We start from the raw sequence: 17,344 nt of genomic DNA on the forward strand, positions 1-17,344 counted from the left end.
ACTTTCACAAAAGCTGATAGGATAAAGTGAAATAATCACCATAGAAAAAACAAGGTATGTTTGGACATGTTTCTTGTGCTCTATACATTTAATGGCAAGTTTAATTAGCAATTTACAGTGAACTTTCATATTCCATGCTTATAATGAGAAGATTTAATGATGAATACACACATCCATTTGTGCACTTTTATAATGCTGCTGAAGCCTTTTTGTGTTGTTTAGGAATAAAGCTACTCTAATCTGTTTCACACTTTTTCATTATCGGTAAACTCTCTATTGAAATTGATCTTCATGTAACAAAACTTCCTGTTGAAATTTGCACTTTTTTTTGTACTACATTTCTATTGAATGAAACATGTTAAACTATAGCTGACAATGATATTTGTAAAGGTGGGCTTTGATGGCATTCATCTGTGGACTGGTGTATTTTCCTTAACAGATCAAATTCAGAAATCCAAAATCACTTGTTTTTGTTATAGTTGAACATCCAGAGCCCATCCAAGACACAGAAAATGGTTTATACTGGAACATCAACCAATAGTACTTTTCAACTGGAAATAAGCCAATTTCCATGGGGATTTGATCATTTTCAGTGGACATTTATGGAAAAGGTGTTTTGTGCCCGCCCAGTTGAAGCTGTGGTCATCTGGATTATTTTCTCCATTGAGTTTCTTGTCATGTCTCTGGCACTCTATGGATTGTGCTGTCTGACCAGATCTAACCATACTGTTCCCATTTTTGTCATAAACCTCTTCATCGCTGATGTCATAGAGATTTGTGTCAAACCCATCATGAATTTTTGTTTATTCAATGGTATAATTGTACTTGTCCTCTACATTTATTTTTTGAGCATAATAGCTAATATTGGCTTCATGGTCTGTATCTCTTTGGAAAGATACATAATGATCAAATACCCTGTTTGGTACAGACTTCATCATACTTGTAAAAATTCAGCTCTGATATGCTTGATAGTTTGGGCAATATCATGTGGATATATGGTGATTGATGTGTTTATTGTACTTAAAGGCCATGTGGAATTTGCATTTCTTCTAAATGTATTTCTTTTTTTGCTGCCTTATCCACTGGTTGTGTTTTTCTTCGTGGGTTCGTGGAGGGCTCTCTCTCATTCAGTCGCAGTCACCCCTGATGAACAGAAGAGGATTTTGAAGATTCTGGCTCTTGTGCTTTTCAATTACACTGTGTTGTTTCTGCCAGTCATTGTTCAAAACATAATTTTGTCACTATCCTTTGAGCATGGTCTTTATCATAATTTATTCACAGTGTCAGGGATCCTAGTATACTTAAATCCTCTCGCTGACTCTTTGCTGTATGTTTTCATAAGGAGAGATGCTAAAAGCATGCTTAGATGCTTGTGCTGTGAAAAGCTATGTGAGAACCAGACACCGATAGAAGACTCCTCCAATTCTAGGAGAGAAGTACAAATCAATGTCCAAACATACAGAGAAAATACCGTACTCTGAGTGAGTTTCATTAATTGGTAGTTTTGTTGAAACAAATGTAATATGGACTCTTATAAAAATGTACCCTATAATTTGCTATAGGCCTAAATAGGCTAGATTCTGCACTGGCATACTATCATCTATACATCTATATACAATAATAATATTCTATTATATAGATTGCTCTGTATAAATTGTATCCTTAACCTACTACCCATTGTGTTATAAAAACAATAAGTGAACATTTATATTCCACTCAGTTTGTCTTCATTAAAAGCCGATTAAATTTGTGGCTTACAAACTAATTGTCAGCATCTGTCTTTTTTTAAACGAGAAATAGGCCTAAATTATATTTGGGAAGCGTTATCTTTGAATTTGTAATCTTTTTCTAATATTTTCTGCTCTGACCTACTGCGAAAAAACAACGTCTTTTACTCTACTTTGTTAGTCTATAGACCTTATTCAAAGCAGCGCCATGAGCCATGACACAAGCGAGGGATAGCCCAGATAGCACAGTACATCACGGAGACGTCTATTTGATGTGCGTGTTTACATCTGCAATACGTATTTAAGAGTGTTTGCTCATCTGCAATACGTCTAGGACGTTTCCTGTCAGATGTCAAATAGACGTTTAGAAGATGTCTTTAAGATGTAATGATTTAGAATGTATGTTAAACTGACATCTTAAAAGACATACGCTATCTGGGAGTATTTTCAATGGCATCCGCTGTAAAAAGCTGTAGTGCTCCTATCTTACACATCTAATTTTGTCTGGGTTTCTCGTAAAGATATTTTGCAGTGTTTCGTAAGCAGAACAATTAAAAAACACCTTAAATAACACGGCAACCCACTGAAGAGATGTATGTCTATCCCTCACAGTGCACATTATTGTACATACTGCACATAACATTATAGCACAGTATTTCCCCTGAATAATTTCCTCTCTCTGCTCTGGTTTTGGTAGAATACCTAAACACTTAAAGTACCAGCAGGGGTAGATTCACGGTTTCTCCACGATTCAGTAGCTGAGTGTATGCCATAGACTGTGGTGTATGCTAGCTGCCACCTGCCTGCCAACGATAGATTCAACCTCTGTCTATGGATTCATTCAACTGCTGCCTCTTGCACGAGCAAACAAAGTGGGTGTCGCGGCCGGTCTCTATGGAAACCAGGCAAACTTCACGAGCTGTTTCAGCATACTAACGGAAGTTTACAGTTGGTCGGTGGGTGCGTTCATATATTTCTTTCATTTTGGTTTATATTGTTTATCATTTCGAAATGCAGACAGAAATGACTAAACTATCAACAACACTGAACGTGGAGGAAGGAACATGGGTTGAATCTGAAGAAAAAGACACGAGTGAAGGTGTTGTGTCTTTCGCTCCAGGTAAGTTGACGTTAACGTTACCTTCTTAATGTGAACATTCAACGACCATCATCAACATAACAGACTTGTCAAAAACAACAACAGCAAATATCAACCGCAAATTATGTTGGAAATAGTGCAATGTTATCGTTAAGTCCTGTTCTCTCCAGGTTATATCCCAGCTGCTTTTTTAGTTAAAGGCACACTGTGTAGAAATTGTGTTTTTGTCAAACAGCGACCCCTAGAGTCGCTGTGGAATACTTGCACTGTCGTAAATACCCCCCCCCCCCCCCCCAACCCCCCCCCCCCCCCCCCCCCCCCCACCCTGGCCTGCACACCGGTACCTGCGTCGGGCATGGAACAGGCACAGATAGACTCCGAAGACGTTAGGCTTATTTATGTCCTGATAATTATGTGAGATATTGAAAACTGTTCTCATGATAATCGCAGGAATCAACGTCAACAGCGTCGTCTGATATCCCTCAGGACTACGTGATAAATACACCTCACAACACCTGAGTTCAGCTGGCAAACTAGTTCGTGAGGCAAGCTAGGCAATAAAACATAACGCAAAAACACGTAAGAGAAACAAGTGTTTGTTAGCAAGTATGTTAACAGCTCTGATAATCGAAAGCTAGCTAGACATATGTGGAAATGATTGGACTGGTCTAATTATCAGCAATGGATGAATGAACAGCATCGTAAAAAAATGACATAGGCTACTACAAGCAAGCGCAACAACATACAACATAGAATGCAAACAAGTTTACAAATAAGAGATTTATTTACTGGCCACTTCATGCGTTTTCTCAGATCGGATAGGCTAGCTATCTGATTTATCAAAACGATTCCATTTACACCTGGTCACATAAATGTGTTTCTCTTACGAGAGTCCTCTCGTACTGCGTTTTTGTAAAAACGCTACTGGAAAAACTCTTTTTTACGAAATAGCCTACTGAAGCAAAAAATTATCCTTAATTTTCATACATGTAAAGCGCGTTGCAGCAGTACTCAGCTATGGCGAGACGGCTTGCTCGCTCATTGGCTGCTCTGCAGCAACTGCATAAGCCTATCAAGCGAGGCCTGAGGTGACGTCAAGGCCAATGAGGGCGCTTCGCGCCCTCCTAGCCATTTCCCGCCGAGACGGGTGTGGCTAACCTCTATATAAGGAGCTCGAAAAGGCTGATTCACTTGATTTTCATCTCTTCAGCGAAGCTCACACATCGCTGGATCATGAGGAAGCAAGCGTCGTCTGAGGCAAGCACTTCAGCGGGACGAGCCCTCGAAGCCGCTGGCCAACGCCGCCTTCTACAGCCGTACCTGCTGTGCTTTCCGACGCCATATTCTTTCTATTATTCTACTGTTCTTGTGTGTGTGTGTGTGTGTGTGTGTGTGTGTGTGTGTGTGTGTGTGTGTTCGCCCCGCGACACTCACCCCCTAAAAGAGCTGCGTCTTTTTAAAGATGCCTTCATGCGGCTCGTGCCGAGCCCCACTCACCGAGGGAGACCGCCATGTCATCTGCGTCTCCTGTTTGGATGAGGACCATGCAGCGCTCGCGCTCGCTGACGGCGGCTGCCCTCACTGCGAGTTTTTGCCGATGGTGACTCTGCGGACTCGCCTGGCATCCTTCTCAGAGCCTGCATTCCCCGCCACGCTGCCGCGCCGTAAGAAGCGCCGCTCGCAGCAGGTCCCGGAACCCGCTCCAGCCCGACCAAGCTCGCCGGTTCGCCCGCCTGCTTCACCGGCTTCTCCTGAATCACTTCCTGATGCTCAGCGCCCGCAGTCTGCCGCCGCTTCATCAGAGGAAGTCGTTTCCGAGGCCGCGTCGGGGGAGAAGGATTCCTGCTCTCTGCTAGCTTCAGGCAGCGAGGACTGGGTGAGCTCCGAGGATCTCGCGCCTCCTGCCCGCAAGCCCACTACGAGAGCTAACATCGAGAAGGAGCTCATGCGAGTACTCGCGCTGGCCGCGGCGAGCCTCGGCCTCGAGTGGTCTGCACCGGAACTCCCCTCTCGCACCCGGCTGGATGGTAGCTTCCTCCCTGGTGAGCGCACTTCTCCGGAATCTAAGCCCGCTCCTTTTCTTCCTGAGCTTCATGAAGAAGTTGCGAAGGCTTGGAATGCGCCCTACTCTGCGCGAACGCGCTCGTCTGTGTCGCCAGCATTTTCCTCCCTGGATAATGCGAAAGACCGAGGCTACCTTTCACTTCCGCCGGTGGAACAGGCGATAGCGACCCACCTTTGCCCGCCCTCTGCTGGACGGCGGACTAAACCGGTGTTGCCTTCAAAAGCCTGCTGCATGTCGTCGACGCTGCTCGCGCGAATTTTCTCCGCCGCTGGGCAGGCCGCGTCAGCACTACACACCATGGCTACGCTGCTGATATGCCAGGGTGATCTCCTCCGTAAGTTGGACGAGATGGGACCTGACGCTATCTGCAACAGCGTTTTAAGGAGCGCTTCAGATCTAACACTCCGCGCTACCAAGTCTGCTGCACAAGCCATGGGAAGGTGTATGGCTTCCGCTACTGTTGCTGAGAGGCATCTATGGCTGACGCTCACGGAGATGGCTGATTCCGAGCGCACCGCGTTTCTCGACGCCCCGCTGTCTTCCGCTGGCCTTTTCGGTTCTTCTCTCTCCGAGTTCGTGGAGAGATTTACCGAAGCCCAGAAAGCGTCTCAAGCCTTCAAGCACTTCCTCCCGAAGCGCTCCGGTTCTGCAGCGAGTCGTGAAAAACAGACTCCGCGGAGCTCTCAGCCTCAGCCCCCGCCTTCGGCCGCATCTTCACAGAAGCGACAGCAGCACAGCTCTAGGTCCCGCTCTCGCTCTACCAACCGACGCCCCGCTCAGCGCGGGCCGCGGCCGAGGATTGTGGTAAAGCCGGAAGCCCCGAAGAAGTCCTAGCACGCCTAGGAAAGCGCAGGTGTGTGAGTCCCGTTGCGGCCGGTCTCTCACCCAAGCGCGCCGCTGTTTCAGTCCCAAGACTTGCGACTGTTCCAGCGTTTTCTGCAAGACGCAAGCCCGCACAGTTGCCCGCTTGCCTGCACACAAAAGCCGTTTTCACGGCTACCCAGATATATCCTGTAAAGAGTGTATTTTCTGGTGTCCCGGCCACGGCCGATGGTGCTATAAATGTAGTGTCGATGCCCACTCCTCAGTGCCCATCCCTACACACAAGCACAGCCCTACACTTAGGGCTTGCGCACTTAAAATCGACTCAGGCCGATTGCGCTTCCAATATAGTGAAAGTGCCCACTTCCCAGTGCCCACAAACACTATGTCTCACAGACCACAGGCTCTCTGTAAAAACGAGACCTGTGCGCGCTCGCTCTGCTCAGGCAGGCAGCGCGTCCAAAGCAGTAAATGTGCCCGCTTCCCGCCCACATTTACTCGCAGACATGAGTCCCACGAGACTCTCTCAGCCCTCCCTCACTCAGTTAAGCACTGCAGTAAGGTCGAGGACGAGCGCTCTGCCCGCTGTAATAAGCGCGCCCCCCGCCTCGAATGCCACAGGCATAACGCCTATGTTATTGCGCCCCGAAGCACCTCTGTCGCAAGGCGAACAGAGCGCGCTTCGCATCCAGCCCTTAGCCAGCCATGCAGAAGCATGGGCAGTGCTTCCAGGGGTTTCAGACTGGGTGCTAGGCATTATAAAGAGAGGCTTCTCGCTACAGTTTTGTCGACGCCCTCCCCGCTTCACAGCGCGCGTCGAAACTACGGTGATTTTAGAAGTAGCACACCTACTTCGCGCCGAAATATCAAAACTGATAAGCAAAGGGGCGATAGAGCATGTACCCCAATCTCAAAGCGAAGGGGGGCTATACAGCAGATACTTTCTAGTCCCCAAAAAGGACGGTGGTATCAGACCCATACTGGATCTAAGACGGCTGAACAAAGCATTAGTGAAACGCAGTTTCAAAATGCTCACGACTAGGAAAATCCTCGCGCATGTTCGCCGAGGAGACTGGTTTATGTCAATAGATCTGAAGGACGCGTATTTTCAAATACAGATAGCGTCACATCACAGGCGATACTTGAGATTCGCCTTCGAGGGTCAGACATAGCAGTATACAGTCCTGCCGTTCGGCTTGTCCCTGGCACCTCGTACATTTACGAAATGCATGGACGCAGCGTCGCCCCTCTCAGACTCAGAGGCATGCGAGTGCTGAACTATTTGGACGACTGGCTGATCCTAGCTCAATCACGATCACAGCTCGTGGAGCACAGAACCATTTTACTCGATCACCTCGAGAATCTTGGTATCACGGTCAATTGGACGAAGAGTTCACTGAACCCCAGTCATACGATTTCTTTTCTGGGTACCATTCTGGACTCACAGTCTATAACGGCGCAGCTGTCGCCACAGCGCGTGCTGCACATTCAGCGCGCGGCGAGATCCTTCCGCTGCGGCGCGACTACCCCGCTCAGGACGTTTCAAAGGATGCTAGGTCTCATGGCCTCAGCATCACCAGTTCTTCAGCTGGGCTTGCTCCGCATGCGCCCTCTGCAGTTCTGGTTGAAAGCGTGAGTACCGCGCGGAGCGTGGGTGTCCGGCCGGTTACGTCTCAAGGTCAATCAGAGCTGTGTGACAGCCCTGATACCTTGGTTGGCGGACGACTGGTACCGATCAGGTGTAAGCCTGGGGACTTCCTCGGGAGTGAGGATGGTGTCGACAGACGCATCCACCTCGGGATGGGGAGCGCTGCTCGAGGGCAGACCGTTCTTCGGCCTCTGGTCGGAACGAGAAAAGCTCCAACACATCAACTGCCTGGAAATGCTGGCAGTGCACAACGCGCTGACGCGTTTTTGTCCCCAAATCAAGGACCAACACGTCGTAGTCCGTTCGGACAACACGGCCGTGGTGTCCTATATAAATCGCCAGGGCGGTCTGAGATCCACATCTCTGTCTTTTCCAAGAACGACAGCGCGCTGTCCCAGATGTGGCCGCGCTGCCCGCTATATGCTTTTCCCCCCGTCTCCCTCCTGCCACAGGTGTTAGAGCGGGTCAGGGAAACAAAATGCCCAGTGCTGCTTGTAGCACCGTTCTGGAAGAACCAAGCATGGTTTCCAGTCCTGATGCAGCTAGCAGACATCGCTCCATGGCCAGTGCCATTGAGGAGAGATCTCCTCTCGCAGGCCGGGGGCTCGATTTGGCACCCACACCCGGAGCTGTGGTCCCTTCACGTGTGGGCGCTCAACGGATATCCGTTGACCTTGCAGAGGGAGTGATAAATACCATCACTCAGGCCAGAGCACCGTCGACTCGGCGGCTTTATGCCTCAAAGTGGTCGGTTTTCTCCGGCTGGTGTACAGCTCGGAGCCTATCACCTCTCGATTGTGAGGTGACGGAGGTTCTCTCCTTCCTACAGGAGCTGTTGGATAAGGGCAGATCCCCTTCCACGCTCAAAGTTTATGTGGCGGCTATTACAGCGTTCTCTGGAACAACGCTGGGTCAGTCACTAGGAAGGAACGATTTAGTCATCCGCTTCCTCAGGGGAGCTAGGAGGCTGAATCCTCCCTGACCTCCTTTAGTCCCTATGTGGGACCTTTCTACGGTTTTGGCGGCCATGAAAGGTGCCCCTTTTGAGCCTATCCAATCTATTAGCCGCAAACATTTGTCTTTCAAGACAGTGTTTTTGATGGCTCTCGCTTCGGTGAAGCGCATAGGCGACCTGCACGCGCTCTCTGTGAGCCCAGCGTGCTTAGAGTTTGGACCTAATGACTCTAAAGTCATACTCAAACCTAAGCATGGCTATGTGCCAAAGTCCCTCAACACGCCGTTTCGGGCTCAGGTTATCTCCCTGTCTGCCCTGCCGGGATCAAGTGAGGAAGGGGACTCAAGTTTTCTTTGCCCCATTAGGGCTTTAAGAGCTTACATGTCCCGCTCTGCTGTCTTCAGACAGACTGAGCAGCTCTTTGTCTCGTTCAGTGGACGTTCCAAGGGAATGGCTGTTTCGAAACAGAGCTTATCCAGATGGATAGCATATAGCACTAGCACTGGCTTATACTGCCAAGGGCCTCCAGTGCCCGTTGAGAGTTAGAGCGCACTCCACGAGGGGCGTTACCTCCTCGTGGGCTTGGTCCAGCGGGATTTCCTTACAGGATATATGTATACTATTATATATACTATATATATAATAGTATATATAATATATATATACATATACTATATATGTATATGTATTACATGTATGAAAATTAAGGATAATTTTTTGCTTCAGTATTTTGTGAAAAAAGAGTTTTTCCCGTAGCGTTTTTACAAAAACGCAGTACTCGTTCCCTCTTCTAGAGAGAACCGAGGTTACGTTAGTAACCGAGTACGTTTTGCGAAACGGATTTAAATCCGATCTTTAATTCCCGTGCTATATGCAGATTTAATGGAGTGCACGTCACCGAAAGCAACAGATATGAGCTGCATTTTATTGATCATCAGCTAAAATTTCTAAATCAAAGGCCGCAATAAGAGAGAGCAGTAACAGCCCTGGTAAGATCATTTCATTTCTTTACTTTTAATGATGATGATGATTGTGTGTTAAGCGTCTGCGACTTACTTTCACTTTGATTTGCGATAGTTTGCACGTTGGCTTGAATAGATGCTCAGCTGCTCATCTGCGGTGATGCGTGTTCCAGTAGCGTCGTCATATCTGGCTATTACATTACATAGCCTATAACACGCTTTCACACGTTTATTTAAAAAAAAAAATGTTTTAGCATTTTTGGGAGGAGTACAATTTACATATGTGGTTTCAACAACCAGATGCATTTACACTTGTCCAGTTTCGTCTGGAATGCGTCTCAGACCTCCTCCTGAAGTGGTTTGAGCGATCGGATTCAAATCCGTCTTGAATGCGTTTCGGAGGGCATTTACACCTGGTCTTTTCACGATCGGATAGCTATCCGATCTGAGAAAACGCATGAAGTGGCCAGGTGTAAACAGCCCCCATGACAAAAACATACGCACAAAAGCCGAAAACAAACGCTGGTTGGCCTCTCACGTCCAGATTTGAGGAAGGGGTGGGGGAAGTGACGTATGCCGTAAAACAGTCGAATTTTGTAGTTCTTTTTGTGCTCGGGTTACTACCCGAACCCCGAAGTTACATAGTGCCAGTAAAAGCGATACAGTCATTCAACCTATTGTAAGTCGATGTACCATCACAAGGGTCTTGGAAATATATTATGAAGGTTGAAAAGTTACACGGTGTGCCTTTAACATTACATTTTCATCAAAAATCGAATATTTAACCCTTTCCATCATTTTATACTCAACCCTGTTACTACATTATTTCACATTCCTTAAAATGTTGAACAGGCTAAACATTCCCTGTTAAGTGCCTCCTTTTACTGATCATTTCTTGAAAAAAGAAAAAACCTATTTTGTATCCTTTTGTGGAAAATATCAAACAGTAATAACAATTTCTTTCAAAGGTCAGGAGTCTCAGAGTGGAGCTGCTGATGGGGCAAAGGTTAATGGTGATACAATAGAGACCAAAGCATCAGAGAGCAGAACAATGTCTTCAGGTCCCAGGTGATGAAGTGCAAATGACCTATATGATATTTGCTCAGAGCGAAATCGGTTGTTGTCTGAGAAGAACTAATACTGAATGATTTTACTTGTATCTTTCAAGAATTACCAAAGAGTTTTTAAGGGAGCAATGCAAGAAACACAAACTGTACCTGACGCCAAGGCTGAATGATACTCTTTATCTTCACTTTAAAGGTTTGAAATTGCTTGTGCAGAAGAGGCTACTTCAATGTTGCATCTTTGTTTTTGTTTTTTGTTTTTTTAGCTCTTTATACAAAGTTTTCAATTCTGCATTGTAGGTTTTTCTTGTATTGAGGGTTTGGAGGACTATACCGGCCTGCGCTGCCTATGGCTGGAATGTAATGGCATTCGGAAGATTGAGAATCTGGAGAATCAGACAGAGCTTCGCTGTCTGTTTCTCCATCAAAACCTCATTCATACTCTGGAAAACCTGGAACCACTCAGCAAGCTTTGCACACTGAATGTCTCAAACAATTATATCAAGGTCATTGAGAACATATGTGAGTACTCAAAAGTGAACATGGTAACAAAATAATGTATTTTTTGTTCTCTGTTTTTTAATATACCTTAAAGTCACTCATAAAGTTCACCTTTGGTTTTTCAGCCTGCTTGAGTGAGCTGTCCACGCTGCAGATCTCCCATAACACACTAGAAAATGTGTGTGACATGGAGGAGCTGTCACACTGTCCATCCATCAGTGTTCTTGATCTGTCTCACAACCGCATCAGAGATCCAGCTCTCATCAGTGTTCTAGAGAGAATGCCTGACTTGGTAAAAACAGTATATCTCTTCCGGTCATATACATGATGATCAGATATGCCTACTTCTATCTGTGGACTGAACTGCTAGGAGTTAATGCTTGTTTCATTTTTTATGAAATTTTTTTGTCAGCGGGTGTTAAATCTAATGGGTAATGAGGTCATCAAAAAAATCCCAAACTACAGGAAGACTCTGATTTTGCATCTAAAGCAGCTGACCTATCTAGATGACCGGCCTGTGTTTCCAAAAGACAGGTAAGCAGCAGTGTTTTCTGTGATGAAGTGCTATAGCATTAATTGTGTGACAACTGGCATTGTCAGTTTGGAGACGAATAGACCCCACAAAGCTAGTCTTTGTTACTATTAAGAGGCTACGGTTGAAACTTTTGTACAATTATTGAAGTTTGCTTTGATTCACAGAGCATGTGCAGAGGCATGGGCTGCTGGTGGTCTGGAAGGTGAACGAAAAGAAAAAGAAATGTGGCAAACGAGAGAGAGAAGGAAGATCCAGGAAAGTTTGGATGCAATGACTGCTATCAAAGAGAACGCACTGAAACGACGGGAGGGTCGAGAGCATTTGGAGAAAGGTAAACACACAATCTGTTCACATATACATTGGCGTTAAAAAGTTTGGGGTCAGTAAGATTTTTATTTTTCAATACTTTCAATACTTTTAATACTTTACAATTGTTCAAAAGTGACAATAAAGACTTTTACATTGTGACAAAAGATCCATCAAAGAATCCGGAAAAAAGTATCCGTTTTCCACAAAAATATTAAGCAGCACAATTGTTCAACCTTGATAATAAAAAGAAATGTTATTTGAGGACCAAATCTGCATATTAAGCCCTATTCGCACTGGATTAGTATTATCTGGGGACCTCGTGTGATTTAGAAATTACCCACCCACATCTGAATTTCGTGTGGCGCATTCGCACGGGATAAACGAAGCCTGTGATTTTACTCAAAATTACTGACTTATCTCCCGGATGTGATGTCAATAGGCTATTGCTTGGAAATGTCTTGTTATTATAGGTCTAACGTTAGCTGTATGATCATAAACAGAAGAATGTTCCTTACCACATGCTGCTATATGTCATCCATCTCCATCTAATCATTATTTTTGTTTTGCTCTTCTGATGGTTTTCAGCTTTCTCTTTCTGCAAATTGTATAGTTATATCGTATCACGGTGTATAGCGATATGACCCAGCAACCAAAATACTATCAAAACACTCTAACGCAGCCTCCATTCTTCGCGAAAGATGGATAAAAAAGCGCACAGGAAACAAAAACCTTGAAAATATTATAAAGACCCCGCCAAATCACAGAGATGCCGATTCGCACGGGACTAATATTATCACAGGACCTCGGTGTTCGGCGAAATATGGTAGGTCATTTGCGGGGGAATTTTTACTTTACAAATTACAGACATGACCGATTCGCACGGGATTAAGATCACAGACAACCTCCGCAATTATTACAAATTACTTGAGGTCACCAGGTAATACTAATCCCGTGCGAATAGGGCTTTAGAATGATTTCTGAAGGATCATGTGACCCTGAAGACTGGAGTAATGGTGCTGAAAATTTAGCTTTTCTATCACAGAAAAAAAAAAACATTTTAATTATTTTAAATTGTAATAATAATTCACAATATCACTCTTTTTACAGTATTTGTGTTTAAATGTTTAAATTTGTATAAAAATGAGCATAAGTGAGCATAGGAGACTAACCCAACCCCAGACTTTTGAACGATACTGTATACAGTAAACACACTCATATTTTCTCGTCTTCTATCTATCTGACATACAGCTTCATTAAAAGCTTACGTTTTTCCCTCAGGAATCATAAAGCCTCCCATTTCTGTTATTGAGGATCAGAGCCCTCAAAACGAAACACCAGATATTGCACCTGCAGAGAGAGAGAATTCAAAACCAGCACAGGAACAAACTGATCCGTCAGCATCAGAGACACACCACAATTGCCAGTCTGCATCTGATGAGGAACAGATTATCCAAACAACACTTGATCAAAATCATTCCAACCAGTCAAAATCAGAGAGACAGCAAACAGGTTCAGAACAGATTCTCCATCCATCATTTGACCAGGAACAGACTGGTCAATCAGCAACTTTGGGATTGAAGACTAAAGAGGAGAAGTGCCAGAAAATGCTAGCGCAATACCAAGGCACTAAACCTTCACAGTCGCATCACAGCGGTTCAGCCGCAGGTCCTGGTGCTCTCATCACTGAACTGATCTCTGAGGATGAAATAGAGACTATCATCCTGTCAGAGAGACCAGCATTAACAATTGATGTAAGTCCTTACACCATTGCTCACATCATTAAAACTTACATTTGTTTTTACAAGAAATTGCATGATTTAGAATTTCTTTGCAATGTATATTTGATTTATACAGAAACGTTCCATAGTGTTTTACTACTAACAACATTGTCTGCTTCTCCCAAGGATCTTCCAGACCTAGAAGATGAAGAAACTAGCCTGATACTCCAAGCAACATCACAGGTAAGAACAGGGTTAAAAAAAGAGAGCATATATAATTAGCATGTTATTTAAAGAGTTGTGATGAAAAATCACACTTTATTGGAAAGTTGTGGAGATTTACATTTTTAAATGTTACATTTTTCAGAGTGTCGTCCGTCCAAAGATTCAGGTCATCTCTGACGATGAAACAGAATCAGAAGCTGTTACAAGTTTGTATCACTGGCCTCAGTTAGACGCTGTGGCCCCTGACCAATCACAGCTGCTTTTTAGTGTCTCCACTAAAAGAACCTCAGTCAAGCGGCAGAGCCCTGACTGTATCAGTCGACTAGAGGCAGGGGATAACTTCCCCAAGACAGCAGAAACTAGAAAGATGATTCTAATTGAGGAACTGGACTGAGTCTTTAAGGTTGAACTAATGGATGAAACTATATTGTAGTGTTTCCCAACCCTTCAGTCCCTTTAGCACAAACCTTGGATGTGAATTTAAATTGGATGTCTGCCTGATATATAAAGGTGTTTAACTTTAAATGACAAAATCACATTAATAATTTCATTTAAAATAATAAAAAATAAAATATGAAGTCATTTTGCTTTTAAGTTTATTGCAGATATTATAAATGTATTTTGTTAAATAATTTTTTGTTTGTACTTTTACTATTTTGTTTGTATTCCAGAATTTATTTTACATTTTTTACACAACCTACATTAAATGATGTTCAAAACCATTCGATTTGAGAACAGAACATTAATGATTGCTATAGAAAAAATAGTTGTAAGAACCAGACCTATATTTTTGTCATAGCGAACATATCATTTGTCATGAATATCTCACCAAAGAGCTTACATATTAAATTCTGCATGAAGTCTATGCAGATATGTGCCTGTAGCGCTGTCATTGGCATCAGTTCAGGTATGTAAATGGATAGGTTACATCCGAAGCAGCAGGAGGAGAGAGAAACATGTCAGCAGCAGCTCTTCACTGACTGAGTGGCTGACAGAACGGGCGAGTCCTCTGAGGGTTTCCTGATTGGTTTGGTCAGTGCTGGGAACCAGAGGTGTCGTTGCAGTCACAGCTTGAGTGCGACTGGCACACATGTCGTAGAGGTTCCCAGCAAATGCCGTTTTCCGGGACTCTGCCCTCAAAGATTCCCAAATTTCTGCTGCATCGCCACGGCAACCTGACAACACACCACTCACACACATCTGGAAGGCATCCCATGACCTGTAGATGTAAAAAAAAAAAAAAAAATGTATGTAATAAGATTAAAAAAAAAAATACTGTAGTTGTATTTAGTGGAGGTGTTTTTGCGTGTGCATGTGCCTCACTTGCAAATGGAGTTGATGTCCTGTGGGTTATCATTCATGGGGCTCACACTGTCACCCAGAGTGACCAGACAGTCAGCAAAGCCCCTGTATACAGCACTACATGAAGGCGTTACTGCTGCACTCAGCACAGAGGAACAGAGACCTGAGGAAAATAAAAGCAATTCTAATGATATGATAAAGAGGACATTTTGGTAGAACTTCTGCACTAAAAAAAAAAAAAACTCAGGCCTGCATAAACAATAAAGGCATCTGATTGGGTCTAATCCTCAGATTCATATGGCGTGATGAATCCGATCTCCAAGCAAAAGGAAGTGAATTAAATATTTGAATGCTATGATTGTGATGCAGCCTGAATCATAGTCACACCATGTTCGTTCGTTCATTGGCTAGAGGAGAACTGGCCCCCAGACAGCCTGGTTTCAACCAAGGTTTTTTTTTTCTCTTCTACATTCTGTCATTCTGGCTTGCTTAGTTGGGGACACTAAATTTTCAACAATATTATTGATTTGACTGATCTGAGGCTATCGGATGGAACTGAACTGAGCTGGACTATGATTTCACTGTTTGCATCATTAAATCGTTATTTTCCTGTTGATCACTGTTTTGAAACAATCTGTATTGTATAAAGCGCTGTATATATAAAGGTGACTTGAATTGACTTGATTGTAAATGCACAATTATTATACTGGCATATATTGACAAAATGCTAATATTGACGATATATGTATAAATGTACAGAGAGTATATGTGGCTACATGGCAACATTCTATTGTCATATACTGTATGTCATATATTCTATACATGTTGATGAGTGTCTACTTCTCTTTACTGTTAGATGTTACCGTACGTCACATGGATTAATCTGAGGATTAGACCCAGAGCAAAAACAACATTTAATCTCACTGCAGAACAGCTCGAAAAGACAAATCTCCTCCATTTTTCCCTTTTCTCAACTCTAAACATTTGGTATGTTTATTTGAACAGAAATATAAATGATTCATACATTAAATAGTTGAGAAACATTAGATACATAAACTAAAGCAATTCCTGAGCCTAAAGAAAGTGTCCAAGTCTTATTCTTTTTATGGTGTGTGTGTGTGTGTGTGTATATGTGTGACCATGGCCACTAATTTACATTAATAATAATAAAAAAAAAGATAGAAGAATTTGAAAAGCATAGGCAAATAAATGTTTATGCAGCATGCATGATTTTAAATAGATAAACCAAAAATATCATATATTACATAAAATATCATATAAAATATCATTTAAAGTCACGCATAATGCACAGTATATTGTAAAATTTAAAAATAAAATCATACTTTAAACTGTATATACACTGTAGCCTACACTGTTAAAAATAAATATTCTTTATTGGAATCTATAGTTTCACCTTTAACATCCATATAACCTTTCCATTGCACAAAAGGTTCTTTATAGTGGCGAAAAGGTTTTATAATTTTTTATAAATGCATGCAAAACATTTATAATCTTCTTCACAAAAAAAAAAAGTTATTTTAAGAACTAATCAATAAAAGGTTCTTTGGGGAACCCAAAATGGTTCTTCTAAGGCATTGCTGCATTTATAGAGTGTATGATAATTGTGATAATGATAATGATGCACATAAGAGTGTATGATAATTGTGAGACACATTATAACATTATACACATTCAAATAAAAATAGACTTTTACTCACTGAGGCAGAATGAAATGAACAGCAGCAGATGCATTCCGTTGAACAGACAGAATTTTGAAATTAAGATGGCATACACTGGAACACCTTAACGTTTACACACTTTCACAAATCATCCAAACCTCCTTGAGCCTTGAGGTGTCCCATTCACCTTCCTATTTCACAAAAGAGTTGCAACTTTGAAGCCAACTGTTGAGCCTGATGGATAAAGGGGGGTTGTGAAATCTGATTATTAAAAGGGGGGGAAGCTGTTGGATTAAAGATCATTTCCGGCTTCAGCATTCATCATATCAGAAAAGAAGAATATACCTCCTATGGCAATGGTTCGATATGGCTTGGATTATTAGTCTCTCTCTCTCTCTCTCTCTATGTCTGTCTGTCACACTCACATAGCCTACATACACACACACACACACACACACACACACACACACACACACACATACAAACAGATGGGAAAAAATCCCAGTAGGACTGGCTTTTTAATTTCAGCATGGCACTGTCTAATACACACTCAGTGGGCAAGCCTCTATTTGATTGACATGCTTGGATTATGTCATTGCGTAAATCTAAGGGGAGAGGAGAATAAACACGGATTAGTACCTCTTATATAAAGCCATTACTATCAACTCCACTCTCATTTTTTCTGTTCCTGAACCTGTCATTGTTTCCTAGTATTCATCTTCCATGTTTTTTG

The 17,344-nt window shown here is 43.2% G+C and overlaps 2 protein-coding genes across 3 annotated transcripts; one reads left to right on the top strand and one right to left on the bottom strand.

Moving 5' to 3' along the window:
- The first annotated feature begins 2,464 nt into the window (after nucleotides 1-2,464).
- dnaaf1 (dynein axonemal assembly factor 1) lies at nucleotides 2,465-14,345 on the top strand. 2 transcript variants are annotated; one of them, XM_084404441.1, is made up of 10 exons: nucleotides 2,465-2,847; nucleotides 10,247-10,346; nucleotides 10,447-10,538; nucleotides 10,643-10,864; nucleotides 10,969-11,135; nucleotides 11,256-11,377; nucleotides 11,543-11,709; nucleotides 12,966-13,438; nucleotides 13,592-13,648; nucleotides 13,773-14,345. In XM_084404441.1, the coding sequence occupies exons 1-10, from the start codon at nucleotides 2,739-2,741 to the stop codon at nucleotides 14,022-14,024; spliced, it is 1,761 nt and encodes a 586-aa protein (XP_084260567.1). In that variant the 5' UTR covers nucleotides 2,465-2,738; the 3' UTR covers nucleotides 14,025-14,345. The 2 variants fall into 2 exon arrangements, with proteins under 2 accessions (XP_084260567.1, XP_084260568.1); XM_084404442.1 differs by having other exon boundaries at nucleotides 2,751-2,847; nucleotides 10,252-10,346.
- Nucleotides 14,293-17,123, bottom strand: nrn1lb (neuritin 1-like b). The gene is made up of 4 exons (XM_084404444.1): nucleotides 16,957-17,123; nucleotides 16,651-16,845; nucleotides 14,954-15,095; nucleotides 14,293-14,849 (listed from the first exon to the last, which is right to left on the bottom strand). Exons 2-4 carry the CDS (start codon nucleotides 16,682-16,684, stop codon nucleotides 14,555-14,557), a joined length of 471 nt encoding a protein of 156 aa, XP_084260570.1. The 5' UTR covers nucleotides 16,685-16,845; nucleotides 16,957-17,123; the 3' UTR covers nucleotides 14,293-14,554.
- Between the last annotated feature and the right edge of the window lie 221 nt (nucleotides 17,124-17,344).

The sequence above is a fragment of the Rutilus rutilus genome (genome assembly GCF_951802725.1).
Source record: "Rutilus rutilus genome assembly, chromosome: 3".
Lineage (NCBI taxonomy): Eukaryota > Metazoa > Chordata > Actinopteri > Cypriniformes > Leuciscidae > Rutilus > Rutilus rutilus.